This window comes from Sceloporus occidentalis, unplaced genomic scaffold (assembly GCF_023333645.1).
Source record: "Sceloporus occidentalis isolate IW3139 unplaced genomic scaffold, rSceOcc1.0.p SCAF_4, whole genome shotgun sequence".
Taxonomy (NCBI): domain Eukaryota; kingdom Metazoa; phylum Chordata; class Lepidosauria; order Squamata; family Phrynosomatidae; genus Sceloporus; species Sceloporus occidentalis.
In genome coordinates, this window is record NW_028316984.1 from 20,811,417 (window position 1) to 20,832,377 (window position 20,961).

The 20,961-nt window shown below is 39.2% G+C and overlaps 1 protein-coding gene across 1 annotated transcript in view; it reads right to left on the reverse strand.

The window, feature by feature from the left end:
* The window catches only part of LOC149313575 (neurobeachin-like protein 1), a 120,287-nt gene that overhangs the window by 42,433 nt on the left and 56,893 nt on the right, over window positions 1–20,961 (reverse strand). Inside the window, exons 14-25 of the mRNA XM_089519364.1 lie at window positions 19,766–19,885; window positions 15,355–15,658; window positions 14,276–14,361; window positions 13,024–13,113; window positions 10,536–10,707; window positions 10,120–10,253; window positions 8,475–8,634; window positions 7,839–7,941; window positions 7,083–7,239; window positions 3,921–4,079; window positions 2,248–2,407; window positions 1,924–2,012 (exon numbers count right to left, since the gene is read on the reverse strand). Of these exons, the coding sequence (XP_089375490.1) occupies window positions 1,924–2,012; window positions 2,248–2,407; window positions 3,921–4,079; window positions 7,083–7,239; window positions 7,839–7,941; window positions 8,475–8,634; window positions 10,120–10,253; window positions 10,536–10,707; window positions 13,024–13,113; window positions 14,276–14,361; window positions 15,355–15,658; window positions 19,766–19,885 (1,734 nt within the window). The remainder of the gene's footprint in view (window positions 1–1,923; window positions 2,013–2,247; window positions 2,408–3,920; window positions 4,080–7,082; window positions 7,240–7,838; window positions 7,942–8,474; window positions 8,635–10,119; window positions 10,254–10,535; window positions 10,708–13,023; window positions 13,114–14,275; window positions 14,362–15,354; window positions 15,659–19,765; window positions 19,886–20,961) is intronic.

Sequence of the window (20,961 nt, forward strand, 5' to 3'; positions counted from 1 at the left end):
TTCAGGACTAGAGCGTGGCTTCGGCATGGCTTCCAGCCTCTTGGGATGCGTGCATCATTTAAACAGTATACTTCCAAAGTGACCCGAAGCAGCTTTATTTTGGGCCCTCTGTCATGCAGTTGCAGCCTCCACAATGGCATTCATTGAAGATGTATCTTCCCTTCTTAAGAAGTACTGACACCCAATTTTTATTTTCAGATTTCTACCACTATTTTTAAAATTTATTATTTAAATTTTTGTTTAAACAATTTAATGCATTTTAATCTTTTTAAAATCATTGTTATTTATTATATTAAATTTACTTTATTCCAAGCTGCCCTGAGATCTTCACATATAGGACAGGATATAAATATTAAATATATAAATAAATAAATCTCTAAAAGCCAAGTTGATTAAACCAAGGCTATAATACTTTGGTCATATCACAAAATAAGGTGACTCACTGGAAAAGACAATAGTGCTTGATAAAATGGAAGGCATTAATAAAAGAGGCACACCACGTTCTGAGTGGACAGACTCATTCTAAGAAGCCACAACCCTGAGTATGCAAGACCTGACAGAGCAGCTAATGACCAGGGCTCTTTCAGGTCTCTCATTCATAGGGTCACCATAAGTTGAGGTCAACTTGGTGGCAAACAAAAACAACAAATGGAATATTCAGTAAATGGAATCCATTATTTTTATTATTAACCTTTATTTATATAGCGCTGTAGAATATAAAATAGACATTATTACATTGGTTAATTCATTATACTCTTAATTGTGAAATTTACTTCTCCATTAATACTATCTTTCACATCATGCAATTGTGTTTTGCTAATGAAAGATTCTTGGCCTCCCTCCAATGATAAGCAGTTTTTATCTGGCAGCCAGCTGTAGAAAAGTATTCAGTTCCTTCTGAAGGAATGATGCATCCCATTCCAGAAAAGTGGAAGTAGATACATAGCTGGAGTGGGTTCAATCTTTTAATAGTGATTACTATTGATTAGTGATCATGAAGTAATCAGGAAGTATGGTATTAATTCTTGAAATATTTCATTCCAAAATTATAAGGTTCAAAGTCATGACCACCACATACAACATCCAGGTTTAGTGTGACAACGCTCATTTCTCCCTTCTCCTATATAACCTATACACAACTTACAGTACCTTCAGTAGGACATTTTAATGTTATGCTCCTTAAATTTGGCAGATGCAGAATGCATAGGAACCATATTGCATTGAGCTCTTTTTTAAAAAGCAATTTAATTCTCAAGGGGGGGGGCCATATTGAGTTCCAATATTATGTATTTCAGAAGCAAGAGACTGAGAACAATATGTGGATTTCATAAAAAAGCTCTCCAGAGGAGATTAAAGGAGCTGCTGCATGTGTTTTAACTAAAGGGTCAGCTCTGACATATGGTACCTAAATTATTAGCAACCAATGAAAAAATGTAGAAAGATGGTGACATACTTGAGTCTCAGATAAGAAGGTACTTATAGAGTCCATCGTAAGACTTCATATTCTTATATGACATCAACTTACCCACTGGAGAATAACAGATAGTTAAGGAAAGTTAACACCAAGAATAAAACAGAAATCAGTTTACTTTGTCAAAACTTCCAAATCAAGAAGATATTCTTGACAAATTGATTCTTAATTTCTGTCAGTAAATGCTGAGACAAGAGAAGAAGGGTTTGGAATCTGTTACAATATCTCTCAGTTTTAAAAATTACAATTCAGCTTTTCAATTAAAACAATTATTGATAAACTACAATAGGAGATTCTGCAAAACCTAGGCTGCCCTTTGAAAGCAACAGAATTAGTCTGCACAATATTAGATGGATTTTATTCCTCCTTTCGTCTCTACCAACATGCATAACCCAGACCTTAACAATTCTATTCTAATGGGCCCATCGTACATCCCACCATAATACACTAACCTTTCGGCAGATGGCCACTCTGACATTTATATCTGTTCTGTGAGCCAAATATACCACTGCAATGAAGTCCCTGTAATTCACAACTGGATCTGCAGAGTAAGAATTCAGACAAGCACACAGTAAGATGGAAAAAAACATTAAATTTCACACCTACTCCCTGTACACATCTGTTAATCTGTTGTTTAAAATTTGCAATTAAAGCACAAAAAAACACTGAAACCACCCATGTATTTGGGTTATTTTTCACTTTTATCTTAAAGATTTATAGTTGTACAAAAATCTCAGTTAGGCATGCTGTATCTATCTAATAAGTATCTTAAGTACCAGCATTCAGAATTTGATTGAGAAGGCTCTTAATGAAAGATGTGGTAACTGGAGAGTCATTCAGTAGTAGTCCCAGCCCGGAATATCCAACTTCTCTGAGTTTCATACGTTGTTTGCTCCGTTCATAGACTTTTGTGCACTTCAGCATCTGCTCCACAATCTGCAAATAAAGGATCCAAAATGCTCCAGCAGCTCTCAAGCATGCAAATATTCTTCACTTGTGACAACAGAATGCAAATAGATGCTTCATAAACTGAGCAATTCTATCCTGTGATTTTCTTTATTTCTTTAGGAAACCTCAGTGAATTCTGGACCAAAGTTGTTTTTGCTTTCCTACTGCCTGCTGAACTTTTCCCTGTTAACATACTACTTACACTATAATTTAGGATATTAATATGCTCACCATTTTAATATGTGAAGTCTGTGAAGAGGGAGGGTTTGTCAGTTAAAAAGATCCCCAGAATATGAGTTCATTTCTTTATAATTTGCTCAAAAAACTCACACAGAATACATACATCTCAGAATCCCCTATTCAAGAGGAACAGAGAGATTTTTCTCCTCAGTGCAAACATGGAGTGTGGCTAAACCAAGAATGGATAAATTGTGGCTTTCCTGAAGCTGGAGAGCAACTTGTTGTTGTTGTTATATCACATCTTTCTCCCAATATAGGGACTCACATCATTCTTCATCACTGAATTTTGTTAGATATCACTTTTAGTGCTGTAGCTCCATTCTATGGAATCCTGGGATTTTAGTTTTACAAAGTCTTTAGCCTTCTCTGCCAAAGATTGCTGGTGTCTCACAAAATTGCACATCCCAGGATTCTGTAGGATGGAGCCATGCCAGTTAAAGGGGTGCCAAACTGCATAATTTGTACAGTGTAGATGCACCCGAACACTATGGGAAAGGCAAAAACACAGTATCTGACCATATGTCCCACACCCTAGGAGTAAATCTTCTTGATCTTACCTGACCCCAGACACTAGAATCAAACTTGCTTCTATCTTCATAGCCCCATTCTAGGATTGCTTTCTTAGTCATGTTAATGAGATCTAGGTTGTATACTAGAATTATCTAGTGTGTATTAGAAACCATTGAAAATGGTTTTCCAGTTATGGGTTCCCTTCATTGGTAGGGAGCTAATATTTTATATCCATTCCAACTTCTATGATTTCACCTCTGATTGGCACTTTAGTAATTACAAGTTATTTAAGGGTCTCCATTCCAGAACAAGTTTCACATGTGCAAATTTATTTAATTTCATAATCATTACTTGGAATCAGAGCTACAGGCAGCATTAAACAAATATTTGTAACATCCATATGAGAAAAGATCCTTCATTTAAAATCTGTACTCTACATAATTTCTATTGATGTGCCTCCTTCAACACAGTGGCACCTACTTCATGAGAAACATGCATTTAAATTAAATTTTCTTCTACATCAAAACAGCTCCTAGAATAAAATGATTTCTGTCACTTTCTTGGAGCTTAAAATCAAGCCACATAGCAGTTTAACAGATAAACAAATTCAAATTAGGTCACTACCTTGCATCCTATGTAAATGTTTATAAACATGATAACTTTCTGCCAAAAAAATTGACATTTCATATAAAAAACACATCTTCACCTTAGTAGAATTAACACTTTAGAAAAGGTGACAATAACAAGATACCTTGAAGACAAGCTCCTTTAGTCTATCCGAGTACCTCTGATTCAGCAAGAGAGCATAGAGGATGTCTGCATTTCCTGGCTCAAAAAGCAACAAGAAAATCTGATCACGGGTTGGGCTAGTGTGAAGCAGGCTGAAGAGAACATCCAGGATCCCAAAGAGCTTGGAGAAGGAGAAGAGGAAGGAAAGTACACATAGAGTCAGGTTAAATAGGTAGAATCCAGGCAATTCTTACTGTTATTATTTCCCCCAAAGATGTTTTGGCTCATTCTCTCAAGAACTGCAAGGTACCTGAACATGGGAGCAAACCCTGGTTGAATGCGAGCAGCCCAAATTGACTCAGGCACAGCTCCCTTTTGAACATGCTCAGACTCTAACAACAGGCTGAGCCTTTCTATAATAATATAATAATAATAAATTTTTATTTATATACCGCCCTGTGGCGAACCAATCCGGGCGGTTTACAGCATTAAAATAACATACAGCATAAAAACAATTTATTTCCCTCCCCCCTTAAAAAGTTATTAAACAACATATCTAATTTAAAAACACAATAACTAGTTAAAATAACAATAAATTAAACAAAATAATACCAACCAATAAACCACTGCAACTTCAGTTCTAAAGAAAAGGGGGCTTTGGAGACATTACTGAGGAGGGGGAAATCCTAAGATCCTGAGGCCGGGATATTTCAGTCTGGGAAGGCCTGCCTGAAGAGATCCGTCTTGACAGCCTTTTTGAAGCTGTCCAAAGATGTTAATTGACGGATCTCATCCGGCAGGCCGTTCCAGAGCCTAGGGGCGACAACAGAGAAAGCCCTCCGGGAGGTCGCCGCAAGCCTCGATTTTTGAGGCTGCAACAAGTTCCTCCCAGAGGACTGGAGAGCGCGGGGAGGATTGTATGGGAAGAGGCGGTCTCTGAGATAGCTTGGACCCAAGCCATTTAGGGCTTTAAAAGTAATAACCAACACCTTGTACTGGGCCCGGAAACCAATAGGCAGCCAGTGGAGGGACCTCAAAACCGGAGTGATATGGTCCCTTCTGGATGTTCCTGACACAAGCCGCAGACATTCAAAGCTGGAGACCATGGAGCTATGTGTTAGGGAAAGCAGGCAATTGCAAGATGTAGTGGAATGCTCAGTGTTCAAGAGGTGTGCCTATATGACAGAATTATAGCACTTTAACACCACTCTCACTGCCATTGCTCCATCCTCTGCTATCCTATGATCTGTAGTTGAAGTTGATGATGTCCTGTCAGAAACTTCAGTTAGTACACTAGGATAGTGCTACTCTGGAATAGTGCCAGTCCCTGGGCCATTGGCTGCTGGTCCCTGGCAAGTTTCCAGAAATGGAAAGATATCATTGATGTTTATCACACTATACTCTTAAAGTGCTACTATTCCAGTTTGACTCCTCTAGCTGCCTCCTGTTGCATTGTGGGATTGGCAGTTTTAAGGAGGGGTATTTAGAATTCTCAGGCAGAGAAGTTCTCTGCCTGAGAATTATGAATACCCCTCATTAAAACTGCAAATCCCAGAATGCAACAGGAGGCAGCTAGAGCAGCCAAAGTGGAATAGTAGCACTTTAAGAGTACAGTGTGATAAACATCATTGTACCCAATGGATACAAATATAGTCCTGGTCCTTCAGGGGGAAAAGTAACACATCAGATAGCCTGGACTAGGAGGGAATTCCAAATTTTGGACTAAGCAATTCCAAGTACCCATTCACTAAAATACAAATCCCAGGATTAGGTAGGATAGAACCACTGCTATTATTGTGCAGTAGGATATATCACAGAGCCCCAAAAGTAGCTTACAGATCAGTTTTTTAAAAACCAGGGTAGTCTGCATTCTTGCTTAGTTTTCTGGAAATGGCTGAAGTACAGCAGGAAATGGTTACCCTTACCAAGTAAAGGTTGCCAACTTCCAGGCCTGTGTTGGAATCTACCACCATCTCATAAAACACACTGCAACTAGTAAGGCTCAAGAATAGCCAAGTAATCCCAACCATGGAGCAGAGGTCCTATATCACAGAGCAAATGTGTAGCCTTCCACATCTTCTTGGACTATCATCCCTCACCATAAGCTAGGCTGTCTAGAGATAAAGGGAGCAGCAGACCATTAAATAATTTCTTATTTAATAAGAAATTAATACAATTATTTCCTCTTTTGTATTATTTCAGGGTGGGCTTAAACATGGTTTAATGTTACATCTGCATCTACCCCTAGAATGACATCTATTTACTTAAGCAGGTTCTGAACAACCTACTTCAAAGCCTAATTACGAAATGAATCCAGTTTAGTACTGATGCAGAGAATGCACCATGGTTAAATCATTCTCTGGAAAGGAGGGAGGAATTCACTCTGGAGATGAGAGAAAGAAATATGGAAGAGGGAGCCTGGCTCTAGATTTACCAATCATGGTTTATAGGGAGGAAGTATTGCAACCAAAGCTTGGGAAGTTACTTGCTGCAGTATTTGTTATAATCTGTTGCCTTTACCAGATACAGTAATAGAAGGGTTTGTTACACATTACTTTTTTGAGTGAGAAAATTAGGATTGATCAGATAGTTACATGACTTTCAAAATTCCCCAAAATATCAACTGTTAACACTAATTAGAATAAATTACTAGTTACACCAGTAAGGCAACTTTACTGTTCTTGCTCTCCTACTTTTGAAATCTGGCCTCACTTCACCCTTGGTATCCAGTAAAGTAACTAGTTGCAGTTAACTATGTGATTGTACCATGTTACTTCCAACCTCTGATTACAATAGTATCAGACTGTGTACACAGCAGAACAACCTTTCTCAAACATTTTACTCAGGATCATCCCTTGAAATATTTTTAGGTCTCAGGAAACATCTTATGAAAACGGTTATATCTACAGTTTAAAAAATGTTTATTTTTTTCTTTTCAATTATGACCTTCTGTGGAAGCCCCAACTACTTCTTGAAAAACTTAAGGGTTCCAGGGGACCCTGGGTGAGAAACCCTGGAGTAAATTAAAATAAATAGCGTCCATTTAAAAGGAAAAGGCAACCGAGTAGGCAAGTTTGAAGAAGCTCAATTACCCAATATGAAATATTTGCAGTAGTAGTACTGCAATATGCTATTATATTTCCATTTACTGCTTGATTTTCAAAATGCAGACATCCTTAATTACCTGTTCCTCATCACTGATGGCTGCTATATACCCCATGATGCTCTGGACTTCTTCATGTGTGCCACCTTTGCTCAGGAAATATTTGATTAATCCATGCAGAGATGTTCTTATTGTTCTAAGATCATCTGGAGCCAGGTCACTGTCTTTGTAGCCATTCCTAACAAAAACAAATGAGCAATGATCATCCATTATAAATATAAAAGGGATAAGTGAAACTACTTTACTCAGTTTTCTTTTCACATTTCCCCTCTGCCACTATTAACCATTTTTTACGTATAACTAGTATTGGAAACATAGTTTTAGTACAATTTAAAAAATCTTGTACAATTAAAAAGTCCTTAGTATATCTGAATTTCAAAAATGCATTTTAACCAACATAGGAAAGGAACACCAATGGAATAAAGATGAGAAAAAGAAAGAAAATAAAAATAGTGCTAATCACTTATTTAAACATTGTGATCCCAACTCATTTTGAGCCAAAGCTCTCCTTCAAGACAATCACTTGAAAATTAGTAACTACTGTACCTTCAAGAAATAATGAATGCTTATTAACTACCCTCAAATATTATATAAAAGAAATTTCAAGTCTGGAGCATAACCCTACAAAAGAAATGGGGGCTGACAGGCATAATTCACAAAAGACAGCATTGTTTTGGTTTTTGCAAAGGTTTTTAGTTATGGTTTATGTGTGTACTTTGGAAAGCTAAACTCAAGAGCAGTATATGACAAATTAAGGAACAATGCAATGTTACATACCCATAATAAATCCTTAGAGTATCCAATAAAAACTGTACCCCATACTTTTTTCGGAAAAGCCTCCTGCTATCTCTGATAATTGTAGAGATGTACTGGATATGGCCTGAAAAGGAGAACATTATCCATTAGGACAGACCAAGCAAGCCTTTCAAATATTGTTGACCACATTTCAGATGTCTGACCATTCTGCAGACTATTGCTACATGTGCTGAATGGGACACTGAGACCACTTACCGGTAGTTTATCACAACATCCCAAATCTTTATGTACCCCAGCTATTTCCCCACAATGCTAATCAAATTCCCATTGTTTCAATAGGTCTGCTGTAATTGGGGCTAGCAATTGGATTTAGGTTATTATGCCCAGAACTGGAACATATTTAAGAAGCTAGTGACTGCTACATGTGCTGAATTGGACACTGTGACCACTTAGTTTATCACAACATTCAAAATCTTTATTGGATAAAATGTCTAAGATTATTAAAAATGCCTCTAATTCTAGGGGTTACAACAGCAAATACTGGCAGCCTAAATCAGATTGAGTGTTGGGAGAATCCCCATTCTTTCATTCTGTTGGCCAATCCAGTCCAGAGACTACCAGCTATAAACTTTGTTTTAGAACCCAAGTGTTTCTCACCAATTCGGAATGGGAAGTCTCCACGATTCCAGATGCTGAAGTCAAAGAGTAAGTGCTGATACATCTGTTGCAAAAGCTGTGTGTTCTTTGCCGCGGAGACTTGTTCTATCAGTAACTGGACAGCCATCAATACATTTACATCCACAAAGCTGCTAGACACCTGGAAAAAACACCAACAAGCAAATAACTATCTATGACTATGGATCTCTTCCGGCAGGCTTTCCCACCAGAGACGACATGAGCAACGTGCTTATCTTTCTCTCTATTCCTGACTGTGTAAGTCAGAAATGAATCTGAATGCTACCTCTGGTTCGGCAAGTGTATTGTTTTATATTGTATCATATTATATTGTATTAATGTGTTATAGGAGGGTTATTTTAAGTGAATTGTAACGGTTGGAATTTGTATGACTGTATGCAATTTTGCTGTGATCCTGCCTTGATCCATAGGGAGAGGCGGGAAACAGAAATAATATATTATTATTATTATTATTATTATTATTATTATTATTATGTTTTCCTTTTTTAAAAAAAGAAAAGGCCACTCAGTTTGTTCTCATGTGATGAGAATGCTTGAGATGGGAGGGGCCATGGGCCATGGGAGAAGCAGAACTTCTTCTCCATCCAAAAAAGGGCAGCCTGCCCTTGACAGCAGCATTAGGAAAGTTTACTGCCATTGCTCCTCTGCTGGAGAAAGCAAAAAAGTAATTATTCTGGTGACCAATTAGGGAAATGTTTGGAACTGTAGTACACCTAACTCCCCCTCTTCATTCAATGGGATGTGCTCTGGGGGTCGTGCTTTTAATAATTTTTAAAAAAATAATGTTTTATATTGTCACTAGCTTTTCCTTTTCAATGAGCAGGTTTTTAAACTGCTTTTAATTCTATCGATAATTCAACTGAAACCTGTGTATATGTTTAGCAATGTAAACTTTCATCTTATCCGTTCTAATTTTGGTGAGCTATCTTGAGATCCAATGGCTGGGGAAAAGTCAGGATATAAACCAGAGAGGTAAATTACACCCTCCACAATTTGGTACAGGACTAAGCTCCCAGTTTGCCATGGGAATTTCCAATGCCCCTCTCATAATTTGACAAGTCCCTAATTCCTCACTAGCAGGGTCAAACTCCATGATTAGTCCTTCCTGACTGGAGTTCTACATAACCACAACTGGGAACTGCTTAGGTGTTTCCTCAACTCTGATTCCAGCAACCTGATCTCATCCCAACTGAGGTACTGGCACTCATAAATGCCCCGGGAGGCGGAAGAGAGGCAAGAAAGAAAGAAAAAGATCACTCATGAGTGGCTGCCCATTAATGCTAATGAGTGGCAGTGAAGTTCAACAGTATAATATTTTTACATAACGCCATTGAGCCATTTACATGCAGCACAGGTCAACAGAAACATATTTCTGGTTAGTGTAGGGAGGGCATGTTGTTTGAACTTCCAGCAGGCAGGAGAAGGGCATATTTGTGGAGAAAGCAAAAAGACAGGATACACCACTAATAAATTTATAACACACACACACACACACACACACACACACACAGAGAGAGAGAGAGAGAGAGAGAGAGAGAGAGAGAGAGAGAGCTACTATCATTAAATGTGCCTAATATGCTCAGATTCTTCTGTAACATATTGATACCTTCTTCAAAAGAGCTCCTAAGGTTGCAACTCCATGTGTATGAACAAGATTATCCTGGTTAATTGGATGCCTCTGAATAAAGTGCTTTATCGTTAGGATAAAAGTTGCAACAATGTTCTTCTCCAAGCGAGCTTCTGAAAGATGGAAAGTAGACTTCAGCTTAAAACAGTACTGCAAATACACAATTATTGTCGTCGTGGCTCTTGTTACTGTTATCACCACCACTACCACCACCACTGCAAGGATTATTATAGCCTGCCTTTTTAATAAAACCAGTACTCAAAAACAGAAGGGCAAGAGAGGGACAGAAAATATGTCTCTCTTCGGTTTTTTCTGTCAAGTGCATTTGCAGCCCACTCCCCAATCTCCAATGTAGAGAGGCCACACAAAGTTGCACTGTGCAGCTCTTTTCATACCTGAAGCTCTGGTGGAGGTTAACATCACCCAGTCTCCTTCTACAGGCGTCAGCAGCTCAGGAGGAGGCACACATTCTACCTCCGGCCTCTCAAGTAAATGTCCATCCAGGAAGCTGATCTGCTCTAGCAGTGGGAACAGCACATTAAGGCCACCTATACAATTGATCATATCCTTAAAATAGGCAGAAAGTTGGGGAAAAGAAAGAGGTAGCAATAAGTCTTTTGAAACCAACTACAGAGGAGAAAAAAATCTTTTCAAACCAACAAACCTCTGATCATAAATAAATGAACTAGAATCCTCACTCCAAAGGCACATAACTTTTGGTATGGGCTGCAGGTAAAGGTAAAGGTTTTCCCTTGACAAGATTGTCTAGTCATGTCCAACAGTAGGGAGCAGTGCTATTACTAAGCTGAAGAGCCAGGGTTGTCAAAGACAACTCTGTGATCATGTGGTCAGCATGATTGCACAGAACGCTGTTACCTTGCCACCAAAGTGGTACCTATTTATCTACTTGCATTTTTGCATGCTTTCAAACTGCTAGGTTGCCAGAAGCTGGGACTAGTGATGGGAGCTGACTCTGTCACGTTGCACTTAGATTTCGAACTGCTGACCTGCAATCATCAGAGTCAGCATCTTAATCATTGAGCCACTGCATCCCTCTGCAATTGTAAAAAGATTCCACCTCAACATTAGGAAGAACTTCCTGACAGTAAGGGCTGTCCGACACTGAAACACACTCCCTCGGAGTGTAGTGGAATCTCCCTCCTTGGAAGTCTTTAAACAGAGGCTGGATGGCCATCTGTCGGGGATGCTTTGATTTGGATTTCCTGCATGGCAGGGGGTTGGACTGGATGGCCCTTGCGGTCTCTTCCAACTCTATTATTCTATGATTCTATGAAAATGCTAGTCTGCTAGGGAATCTGTTGGTTGCATGAGGCTTTTGGTAGAGCAAGCTGGACAATATGTGCCCCTCCACCCCACTAGGCTTACTGAGCACAACCAATGGTGGAAACCTGTAGATTAATACCACTGAGAGGGCCACATTTTCCCCTCCTGTGATATCCTCCTTTGGTGAAACAAAGTGGATTTCTAGTTGGCTCCTCTTCCCTTGTAGAAGTCAAGAATTCCCATTTATTTCTTTTGGGAAGCAGTAAGTAGTAAGTTATACAACTCTGAGGCACAGCTATTAATGGTCCTTCCTCCGTTGCCACCATATTCACAACAGTCGGCAGCAGGAGGCCATTTTTGTCTCCACCTCTGGTAGGTCTCTGAATGCAGCATTTTAAACTCTCTTCTAAAGTAACTTGTTTGCCTCAGAAAAGATAGGCTGCACCTTGCTAATTATTACATGGATCTGCAGCACATGGTACAGACACATGGGTTGCTGCTTGTTACAGAGAATTCACAACACAGAGAAGGATCAGTCTGGGATCAACCACATATGGTTGAATGAATTTATCCAACTAATTCTCCAAGTAACAGACAGTCAATGATAATTGTCCCTGGGGACAAGGATTGTGTTTTTCTTTTTAAACTGAATTGCAGAACACTTTTGAAATCTTTCTAGCAGGAGAGAGAGTTATAAATATTAGAAATTCAAAAATGGTATCACTGTAATAAGGATTTCCGCCGAGGAACTCTTTGGGACCTCTAGTTTAACAGTATTATTGAAAACTGCAGTGCAGGCATGAAATTCAGAGTGTGGGTCCATACACCCTTTCTGCTAAATGTAAAGGAATACTTTTGAGACTGGGAAAAGAAATTCATAGCGTAAGCTTTTGCGAACACCAGTCTATTTCATTCTACGCTTTTCCCCCCAGTTAAGTCTCAAATGTGCCTTTGTATTATTTTATGCTAAAGCAGACCAAGACTGCTATATCTTTGAATACAGGTCTGTTAGGAGTAAGTCCCAGAATACTCAATCAAAGCAATGTCTCAGTAGACTTGTACACAATTGTGTAAAGCCTAAAAAAATTATGTACTCCTTGTAAAGCACTTCAAACTACAATCAGCCCTCCTTATACAAATATTTTTTATCCATGGATTCAAGCATCCAGGGACTGAAAATATTTTTTAAATATAAATTCCAAAAAGCAAATCTTGATTTTGCCAATTTATAACAGGGACACTATTTTACTATGCCATTGTATTTAATGGTAGTTGTACACCCACAGATTTTGATATCCATGGGGGTCATGGAAGCAAACCTCAATGGATACAAAGGGCCCACATTATCTCTAGTGAGCACACAACTTCCTAGCACATATCTAGAAGATGAGGAGGAAAATTTATAACAGTCTACCACTATCTTCCCTGCCCCCTGAAGCCTTTTTTAAAAGAACATGAAGAAAGCAGCCAAGGGGGAGGGAGCTATTCATCAGTCCCTTAAGAAGCTGGTATGTTGCATAGCAGTTTGTCACAGTCTTAAACCATCTAGATCTATACTTAATCCCATAGTATTTGCAATCAGCCACTGAAGAAGCCTACCTTAATATCCCAGTTAACGACTTTGTTCCCTGTTAGTCTTCCATGTAGAAGATTTGTAGAAAGGTCAAGACATATTGGACTTCTGCAAGCCTGTCCATAAGAGAGAAAAATAAAAAGAAGTCCCTCCACACTTCCACAAATATACTTGGGAGCAACTCTTCTCTGGGATTTCCCCTTCCACTTTCTATACTTAAGGGTGTAGTCTCTGTCCTCTACTCTGCTAAAAAAGTATGTTTTTCATAATGCAATACAGGTATACCTAAGCTAATGAAGTAGATGTATTCCTGGGCTGGTCTTTGGTACCAGAGGCAGAAATAACATGGAAAGAATAGGCATACGTTCTATGCCACAGCAAAGAAGAGCAGACCAATATGTTTCAGCAAACTGTTTATTAAAAACTAAACAATATGCCAATGTTAAATGAATTATTCACATCAGCTAGGCCTTGCATAAATAAATAAAGATATTTGAACCTCAAAAGACTACCTGAAAGTCTCTTCCAAAATGCATCCAGAAATAACATTCACTTTCTCCAGACTCCATTTTTGTTGTGATTTCCAGTTTTGATTATCAATTTAAGAGAGCTATACTTTTTTTAAATGCTGGGAGGAGCTGGTGATTTGTTCCCCCTTTTCTCTTTGCTATACTATTTACACATGCTTAATAAAGGTTTCTGAAGTCAGCTGTTGTAGGCAGGCAAAATATAGGTACAGTAGAATTGTTTAGAACAGAGCTCCACCCTTTTCCAGTTGAAGCTTTATTGCATGGTTTACTGCGGACATGTTGCTACCCAACACCGAAAGTTTGTGTTTCCCCTTCATCCTCCTCCTAATGCCAATGTTTTTTAAAAACTTGTAGAGAGACAGAGGAGGAGGAGGAAAAGTGGAAGATAAGCAGGTGTAAAAAGACTTTGAAAAAAGGAGTTTCTTTGTCAGAAGCTTTATTAACTGCAGTATGTCTGCATGTGATTTCAACAGAAAGTACTTGAGTAGTTTCCAGCTGGTTCTCCAAATAATCCAGCATCCAAGATTAACAATGCTGATCACCTAGATTTCTCTGGATGTTCACAAGACATGGCCTGCAACTAAAAAGAGAGCTATACTGAACCTTTGAGCCCAGTTTCCATATCAGATAATTAGCTAATATGGCAAATAGCTGGTGATAGAAGAATCTTCTCTAAATTTTTTGCAATCCCTCCTAAAGCCATCAAAGACATCCAGGCACACACACACACAAATAAACTGACTGCTACCTTGGGAGTATAATGAAGAAGTATTTTACTGGGCAAATCAGCCACTTCAGATTCTTGGGACTTCCATGGAGTTAAGCAGTTTGGACCTTCAAAATATGAAGAAAAAACAAGTAGTAAGTTCAATGTGGGTTTTGACAGTACAGTACAGTCCTCCCATGCCATCCATGGGGCTTGCAGACAGCAAGCAGACAGCAAGCCTGGGGGGACAAAGGGGTGCACAGGAGTGAGCCACCATTAGAATCAACAGGACTTGAGGTCCTTTTTTTGCATATGCGCGGAGTGGGTGGGTGTCCGGAATACATCCCCCATGTATATAAAAAGACCATTGTATTAATTACATTTCATGCTGTTGCAAATACCAAATAAGGGACCTTTTTAAAACAGTGTGTTGCTAATCCATCAATGCATGCCCATATTAGAGGCAGCCCAATACATACAGCCAACACAGGGGTGGGGGTATGTGCCTATCTCAATCCACAGCTGTATCGTGATGCACATCTGTCCGCAAGGACCAAAGCTGATGTGTCTTCTGATTCAAATTAGGTGTCTGATGTCACTAGCAATGGGTTATAATAACCTCAATGAGAATAAAGTGACAAAATACAAAAGCCCAGATGCAGTCAAAAGCACTGTATAATAAATCTTTACTATTTTTATTCTCTATCTGGATGTTTTAATTTAATATTGACAATGAACACAGGTGATGTTTAGCCACACTGAACCTAGCAACCAACACAGACACTTGTCAAGTGTAGTGGTTACTTTGAAGCCAGAGCGCCAAATACAAGAGAGATCTTGAGGGTCAAAAGGCAACTGATAGGAGCCCAAAGGCTGGAACTGTGAGGCCAATCTTGGTGGGGGATCTGCCATAAGGACCAGAATGCACAACCGTAAACTTACAGAAAGGATAGTGACAACATGGTAGGGACTAGGAACATGAGAAATGGCTAAGAAAGGCAATTTCAGAGACTTGAAATGGCTGGAAACAAAAATGACTTCTAAGCAGACTGAAAATGAACAAGAGGAAAAAGAGAAGGGACTTGAAATATTCAAAGAAAAGTGTACTTTGGAATGCTCACCTGCCAAATACAATGCTTTCACATGAGATGGCTGTAATATTTCATGGAATATAATAACTGATCCAAGCTGGCCTTCCAGAGAGGTAGGGCATCCCCACTCGCTATCTTGAGTTCCTGCTGAGATCAGTTTGGTGACTAATTCTGGTTTCGCCATCAGCCCACTCCAGCTGCCTGGACTGAGGATCCCACCCAGCGAGGTCCGATGAGGCAAGATAGGGGACGAGAAAGGTGGATCTGGAATCTGCGATGGTGGGGGAGTGGTTGTCCTTTGACCAGCAGAACCAATGCAGCAGGATGTAAAAGGCTTGAGGATTTCCGTCAGGGGAGAAGAAAACAACAACAAACAAATTCAATGCAGTTGGGTGCCTTTCAGATTTTTAAACCTGTGAATTTCATATGCAATAAATGCAGAGAGAGAGAAAGATACTGGCATCCAAACCAAGCCTGATCTCTGGGGGATGGACTACAATTACATTTACCTAGCAGTATAGGAAATATCCTCTGCATACTACATCTCAGGATTCAGCCTTGCAAAAGAAAATAGATTCTGGGGCTCACAGGCACAAACTAAGGTTTGGCCACATATTATTGAGCCTTAATGGGAGAATTACACTTTGGTTATTGTTTGCACAGACAGACCACATCTTGAAGAAAGGAGGGAGAGAGGCAACAAGATACTTGTGGGTTCAAAAGACAGAATCAGAACTGTATTTGTATTGCATTTACTCATGTTACCCACTTAAGTAACCTATGAGTCATCAACATGAATACAATAAATCCAAAACTATCACTATGTGACTATCTCCGCATTCTTGCAAGTGTTTTGCCTTCTGAGCAATTACTCTTAATTCCCCTGCCATGTTAATCTCAAACTGTTTTACTTCCTTTCCTTTTCCCTCTTATTTGTTATTAACTCTTTATTTTTTAAAATATAAATTGTATTTTAAATGTTTGCAACTTGCCTTGAAGATTTTGACAGGAAGACAGGGTAAAGTATATTAAATAAATAATGCATACATAAACACTTTTATTACAATAGGTTGGTGTGAATTCACTTTGTCCAACCTATGAGACAGAGGGTATAATGATTTTCTAACATAGGGTTCTATTCAGATGTTCCATGTGAATTAGACTTACTTATTTCTTATTTTTACATTTTTTTGATCATAGAATCATAGAATCGTAGAGTTGGAAGAGACTATAAGGGTCATCCAGTTCAACCCCCTGCCATGCAGGAAATCTCAATCAAAGCATCCCCGACAGATGGCCATCCAGCCTCTGCTTAAAGACTTCCAAAGGAGGAGACTCCACCACACTCCGATTTACTTTTAGATTTTTTTTTCAAAGGATGTATTACAAGGTTTATATCAATAACCTCAATCAGGATACAGCCTTCCTTGGGTTCCCCAGATAGCTTTTCAATTTTTAAACAGGCATTTCACTCTGCCCTCCCCTGCCAACTGGTGCATGCTTTGACTCAGTTGCCCTCTCTGGCAGTGACAAGCCAAAAGCTTTCCCAACCAGCTCTGGCTCTGTTATAGCACCAGGGGACACCACCATGGAAGACAAAAAAGAAGCAAAGAAAGTTAATGGTTACTCTGCAGGCAAATCACATTGGGGAAGGAAAGGCAGGCCAGAAAGTAAAAAGTGGAGGTAATAATAATAATAATAATAATAATAATAATAATAATAATAATAATGTTTATTTATATACCGCTTTTCCAAATTAGATCAAAGCGGTGTACAACAGGAAGTACAATACAAAGTCAAAGTAAAACATAACAGGCCTCTCTCCCCCTCAAGATGGTGGTCAGAAGGAGGGCTCTTAGTCTTTCAAAGGGAGGAGGAAGGGTCATCCAAAGAGCTCTTGGTCCTGATCCCTCCTCTCCCCTCTGCAGCAGGCAAACGTACATCCACACACATTTCTCCAATGATAATCATATAACAATGGAAAAAATGGTTAACATGTACAGTCAGCTCTCCATATCCACGGACTCCACCATCCACAGCTTGAAAATGTTCCTAATAATAATAATCCAAAGAGCAAAGCTTGACTTTGGCATTTTATATAAGGGACGACATTTTGCTTCACCATTGTATATAATGGAATCAGAGGTTCCACAACTTTTGGTATCCATTGGGGTCCTGGAACCAAATATAAAACCCCAGCAAATACCAAGGGCCCACTGTATGTATTTTTAGAACTGGTTGCTAATTATTTTGAATGACACCCCTGGCTGCAAAAAAGCTTTATGCTTCAATGTCAATCCCCCTGCTTTTGTCTTTGGCCCTACCCACCACTGGACTTCAGTACCCAACAACTTCTCAGAAACTGAATGTGGCCCTCAAGCTAAAACAGATACACTGCTTTTGCCCTAAATCCTACTTGATGCTACATCATCAGCCCAACAGACTTTCCTTCCTTCCATCAGTGAAATTCCTGTACTGGATTCTTCCTATTGCTTTCAGGCTGTCCCTGAAGGAGGAAAACAGTTTTCTAAAACATGTTGGGCTTTTAAAAAATTGCTCTTTTTGGAGATTTCATTTCTCCTTTGGTTTACAGCTACATAAAGTATCCTTTGTCTTTATGTCTCCTAAACACTACCAGTGTTTGTAAGCCCCTTGTTACCTTTCATCAACAGCTTCCTGTACTGAGAAAAGTACAGTACGTATGTGGAGTGAGAGAACAGATCATACTGCTCCTTGATATTTTATATAAACATTTTATTTTGTGCTTTCCCGAAGGTACAGAACAATATATTTCACCAGTCCAGAAGAGCAGTCATTTGCTCACATCTGGCTCCTGATGGCAGCTTTCAAAAACAGCTGCTTGGGTTTCAAGCTACATTCCTGTCATATTATGTCACAGTAGCTGCTGTTAAATATAAATAGGTTTGGTCTGCAATAGAAGATGTTCTTTTTTTAAAGCAAAGAGTTGTCCTGCAAATGGATTTGATAAGGATAAACCGCTGGCTGAACAAATATTCCTCAACATAAATATGCACTGATAAGAGACAAATGGTATTAGGAAGCAGCACTGAAGCCAAATTTTCTGTCCAGAGGATTTGAAAACAAACAAAAAATGGAATGGTAACAAATTATATGCTACTTCTCTTTTGAAAGCCAACATAGGAAAATGACAAGTACTTTTTCCTCTGAAAAGAATGCAAACACACTGCCGCAAACTTCTACCTGTGTTTACAATCATAGCTGGTTTACCATGGAGAGCTGGACCCACCATTAAGGCAAAGTAATGAAAGTAAGCAAAATTTTGCAGTACAGACCAGTACAACTAAGGTGAAGTGAAGAAGGAAGAGTGGATGTAGCTGTGTGCACCAGCAACCAACCCTTATATCTGCACAGATATTATTTTTATTCTTGGGAAACACTGAAGCATGTAACTCTTCTTCTACATTTGAAAGCTCTACAATCAAGAGAAAGGTTTACTACCTGATTCTTCCAATTATGTGAACTAGCCCACAATGTTGTGTGATTTCAAGTCACGTCTGACTTATGGAGACCCCCTGCCTTCCTCTGAGGCTGAGAGAGTATGACCTATCCAAGGTCACCCAGTGAGTTTCAATGGCTGAGCGAGGATTCAAATCCTAATCTCCCAGTGTCCTAGTCCAATACTCAAACCACTACACCACACTGGATCTCAATATATACATTCTGTAAATTTAAAAAAGTGGCAAATGCTATTATAAACTAAGCTGCAGTCCAATGAATCCCTCTGATCATCAGATCAGCCCATCATGGGCTTCCTTGACACCAAACACTAAAATGTCAATAAAATGTGGTCATTAAAATCTATACATGAAACCTAAAAAGCAAAGCAGCAGCTGTATAAGAGCCAACATGAAAGGTTATCAAGCATCAATGCTGCCACACTTTGCGAGGATAAAAATAGTCGTTCCAAAAAGAATGCAGTTTTCCCCAGCAAACTAGAAAACACCAGGCAAGGTGCCACCATTTTTATGACACTGCTTCTTATTCCCACATGCCACATCCCAGATGGTAAAGGCATGAGAAGCAGGGTTTTCCTAATATCCAGAAAGGATGTATGGGAAAGAGGTAACCTGGGCTGAGACTGTGGAGGACTTTGAAAATTAAAACAATAATCTTCAGCTGAGCCTAGAAACACTATAGGAGCCAGCAGAACTATGTCAGCAAACTCTTTCTCCTTAAAAGGTGGCTACTGTATATGAAACCAGCCCAAGGTAAAAGATACTACTGCCATCCAACTTGGAGGCTTTCCATGACATGCTTTGCAGAGGCCAAATTCTTGTTGGCAAGCCCAGGCTTGTGTGACAAAATTCACTTGTGCTGCCTTGGAGGATGGGGTTGAGCTTATTTGTTTGATTCTCATTCTAAAACCTGGCATGAAACTAGGATGAAAGTAGAGACTTACCTCATTCATAGCAGGAAATCTGAGTGGTGCTGAGATTTTCTGTTGTCCATTTACATAAATGTAGACGAGGCTTTGACCAAAGGGTCTTTTCCCAGGCATATGAACAATGGTTATGTTGTGCTGTTGAGAAATTTGATAACAGTGTTTAGTCAATATAGAATTGTTACAAAGATAGCCAATACAGTACTGTTTTTTACAGCCAGGAATATTTACTCCTATTCTCATTGAAAGAAAGAAAGAAAGAAAGAAAGAAAGAAAGAAAGAAAGAAAGAAAGATTACTAAACTTCTCAAGTTTCTTTATTTGTTGTATGTTATATGTTAAATTTCTATCCATGGGCCTAAGGAGGTGTACACACATCTTCTGTTGTGGTGTTGTTGTGTGCCTTCAAGCTTTCAACCTATGGCAACCCTAAGGTGAACCTATCATGGGATTTTCTTGGAAAATTTCTTCTGAGGGGTTTTGCCATTGCCATCCTCTGAGCCTGAAAGAGTATGACTTGCCAAAGGTCATCCAGTGGGTTTACATGGTTGAGATGGGATTCAAACCCTTGTCTCCAGAGTAATTGTCCAAGCCACTACACCATGGTGGTGCTTAAAAATAGAAAAAAATACACAGATCTTCTTCTACCTTCTTCATCCTTACATCAATCCTGAGAAGGTAAAAAGCAAGACTGGGAGGAAAGGCAGAAGCCCCAAGGTAACCCACTAAGATTAAATCCCACCACTGTTGCTATATGTTAATTGATTTTAACTTGTTATTCTGATCTATATTTATATATGGTTTTATTGTGCTAATTTTATTCGGGGGGGGGGGGGAAGGTGAGGGTTGGGGGGTTGGGGGGGTTCATTTTGTTTGATTATTTTGTATTGTATTAACTTCTGTTGTTACCCGCCTGAATCCCCAAAAGGGAAGAGGCAGGATATAAATAAATACTTTATTATTATTATAAGAACGAAAAGAAATTCCACCTCAACATTAGAAAAAACTTCCTGATAGTAAGAGCTGTTTGACAGTGGAACACACTCCCTCAGAGTGTGGTGGAGTCTCCTTCTTTGGATGTTTTAAAACAGAGGCCAGATGCTCATTGTCACGGGTGCCTTGAGTCTGTGTACCTGCATGGCAGTGGGTTGGACTGGATGGCCCTTGGGGTTCTCTTCCAACACTGTGATTCTATGATTCTAAGAGTTATAATAC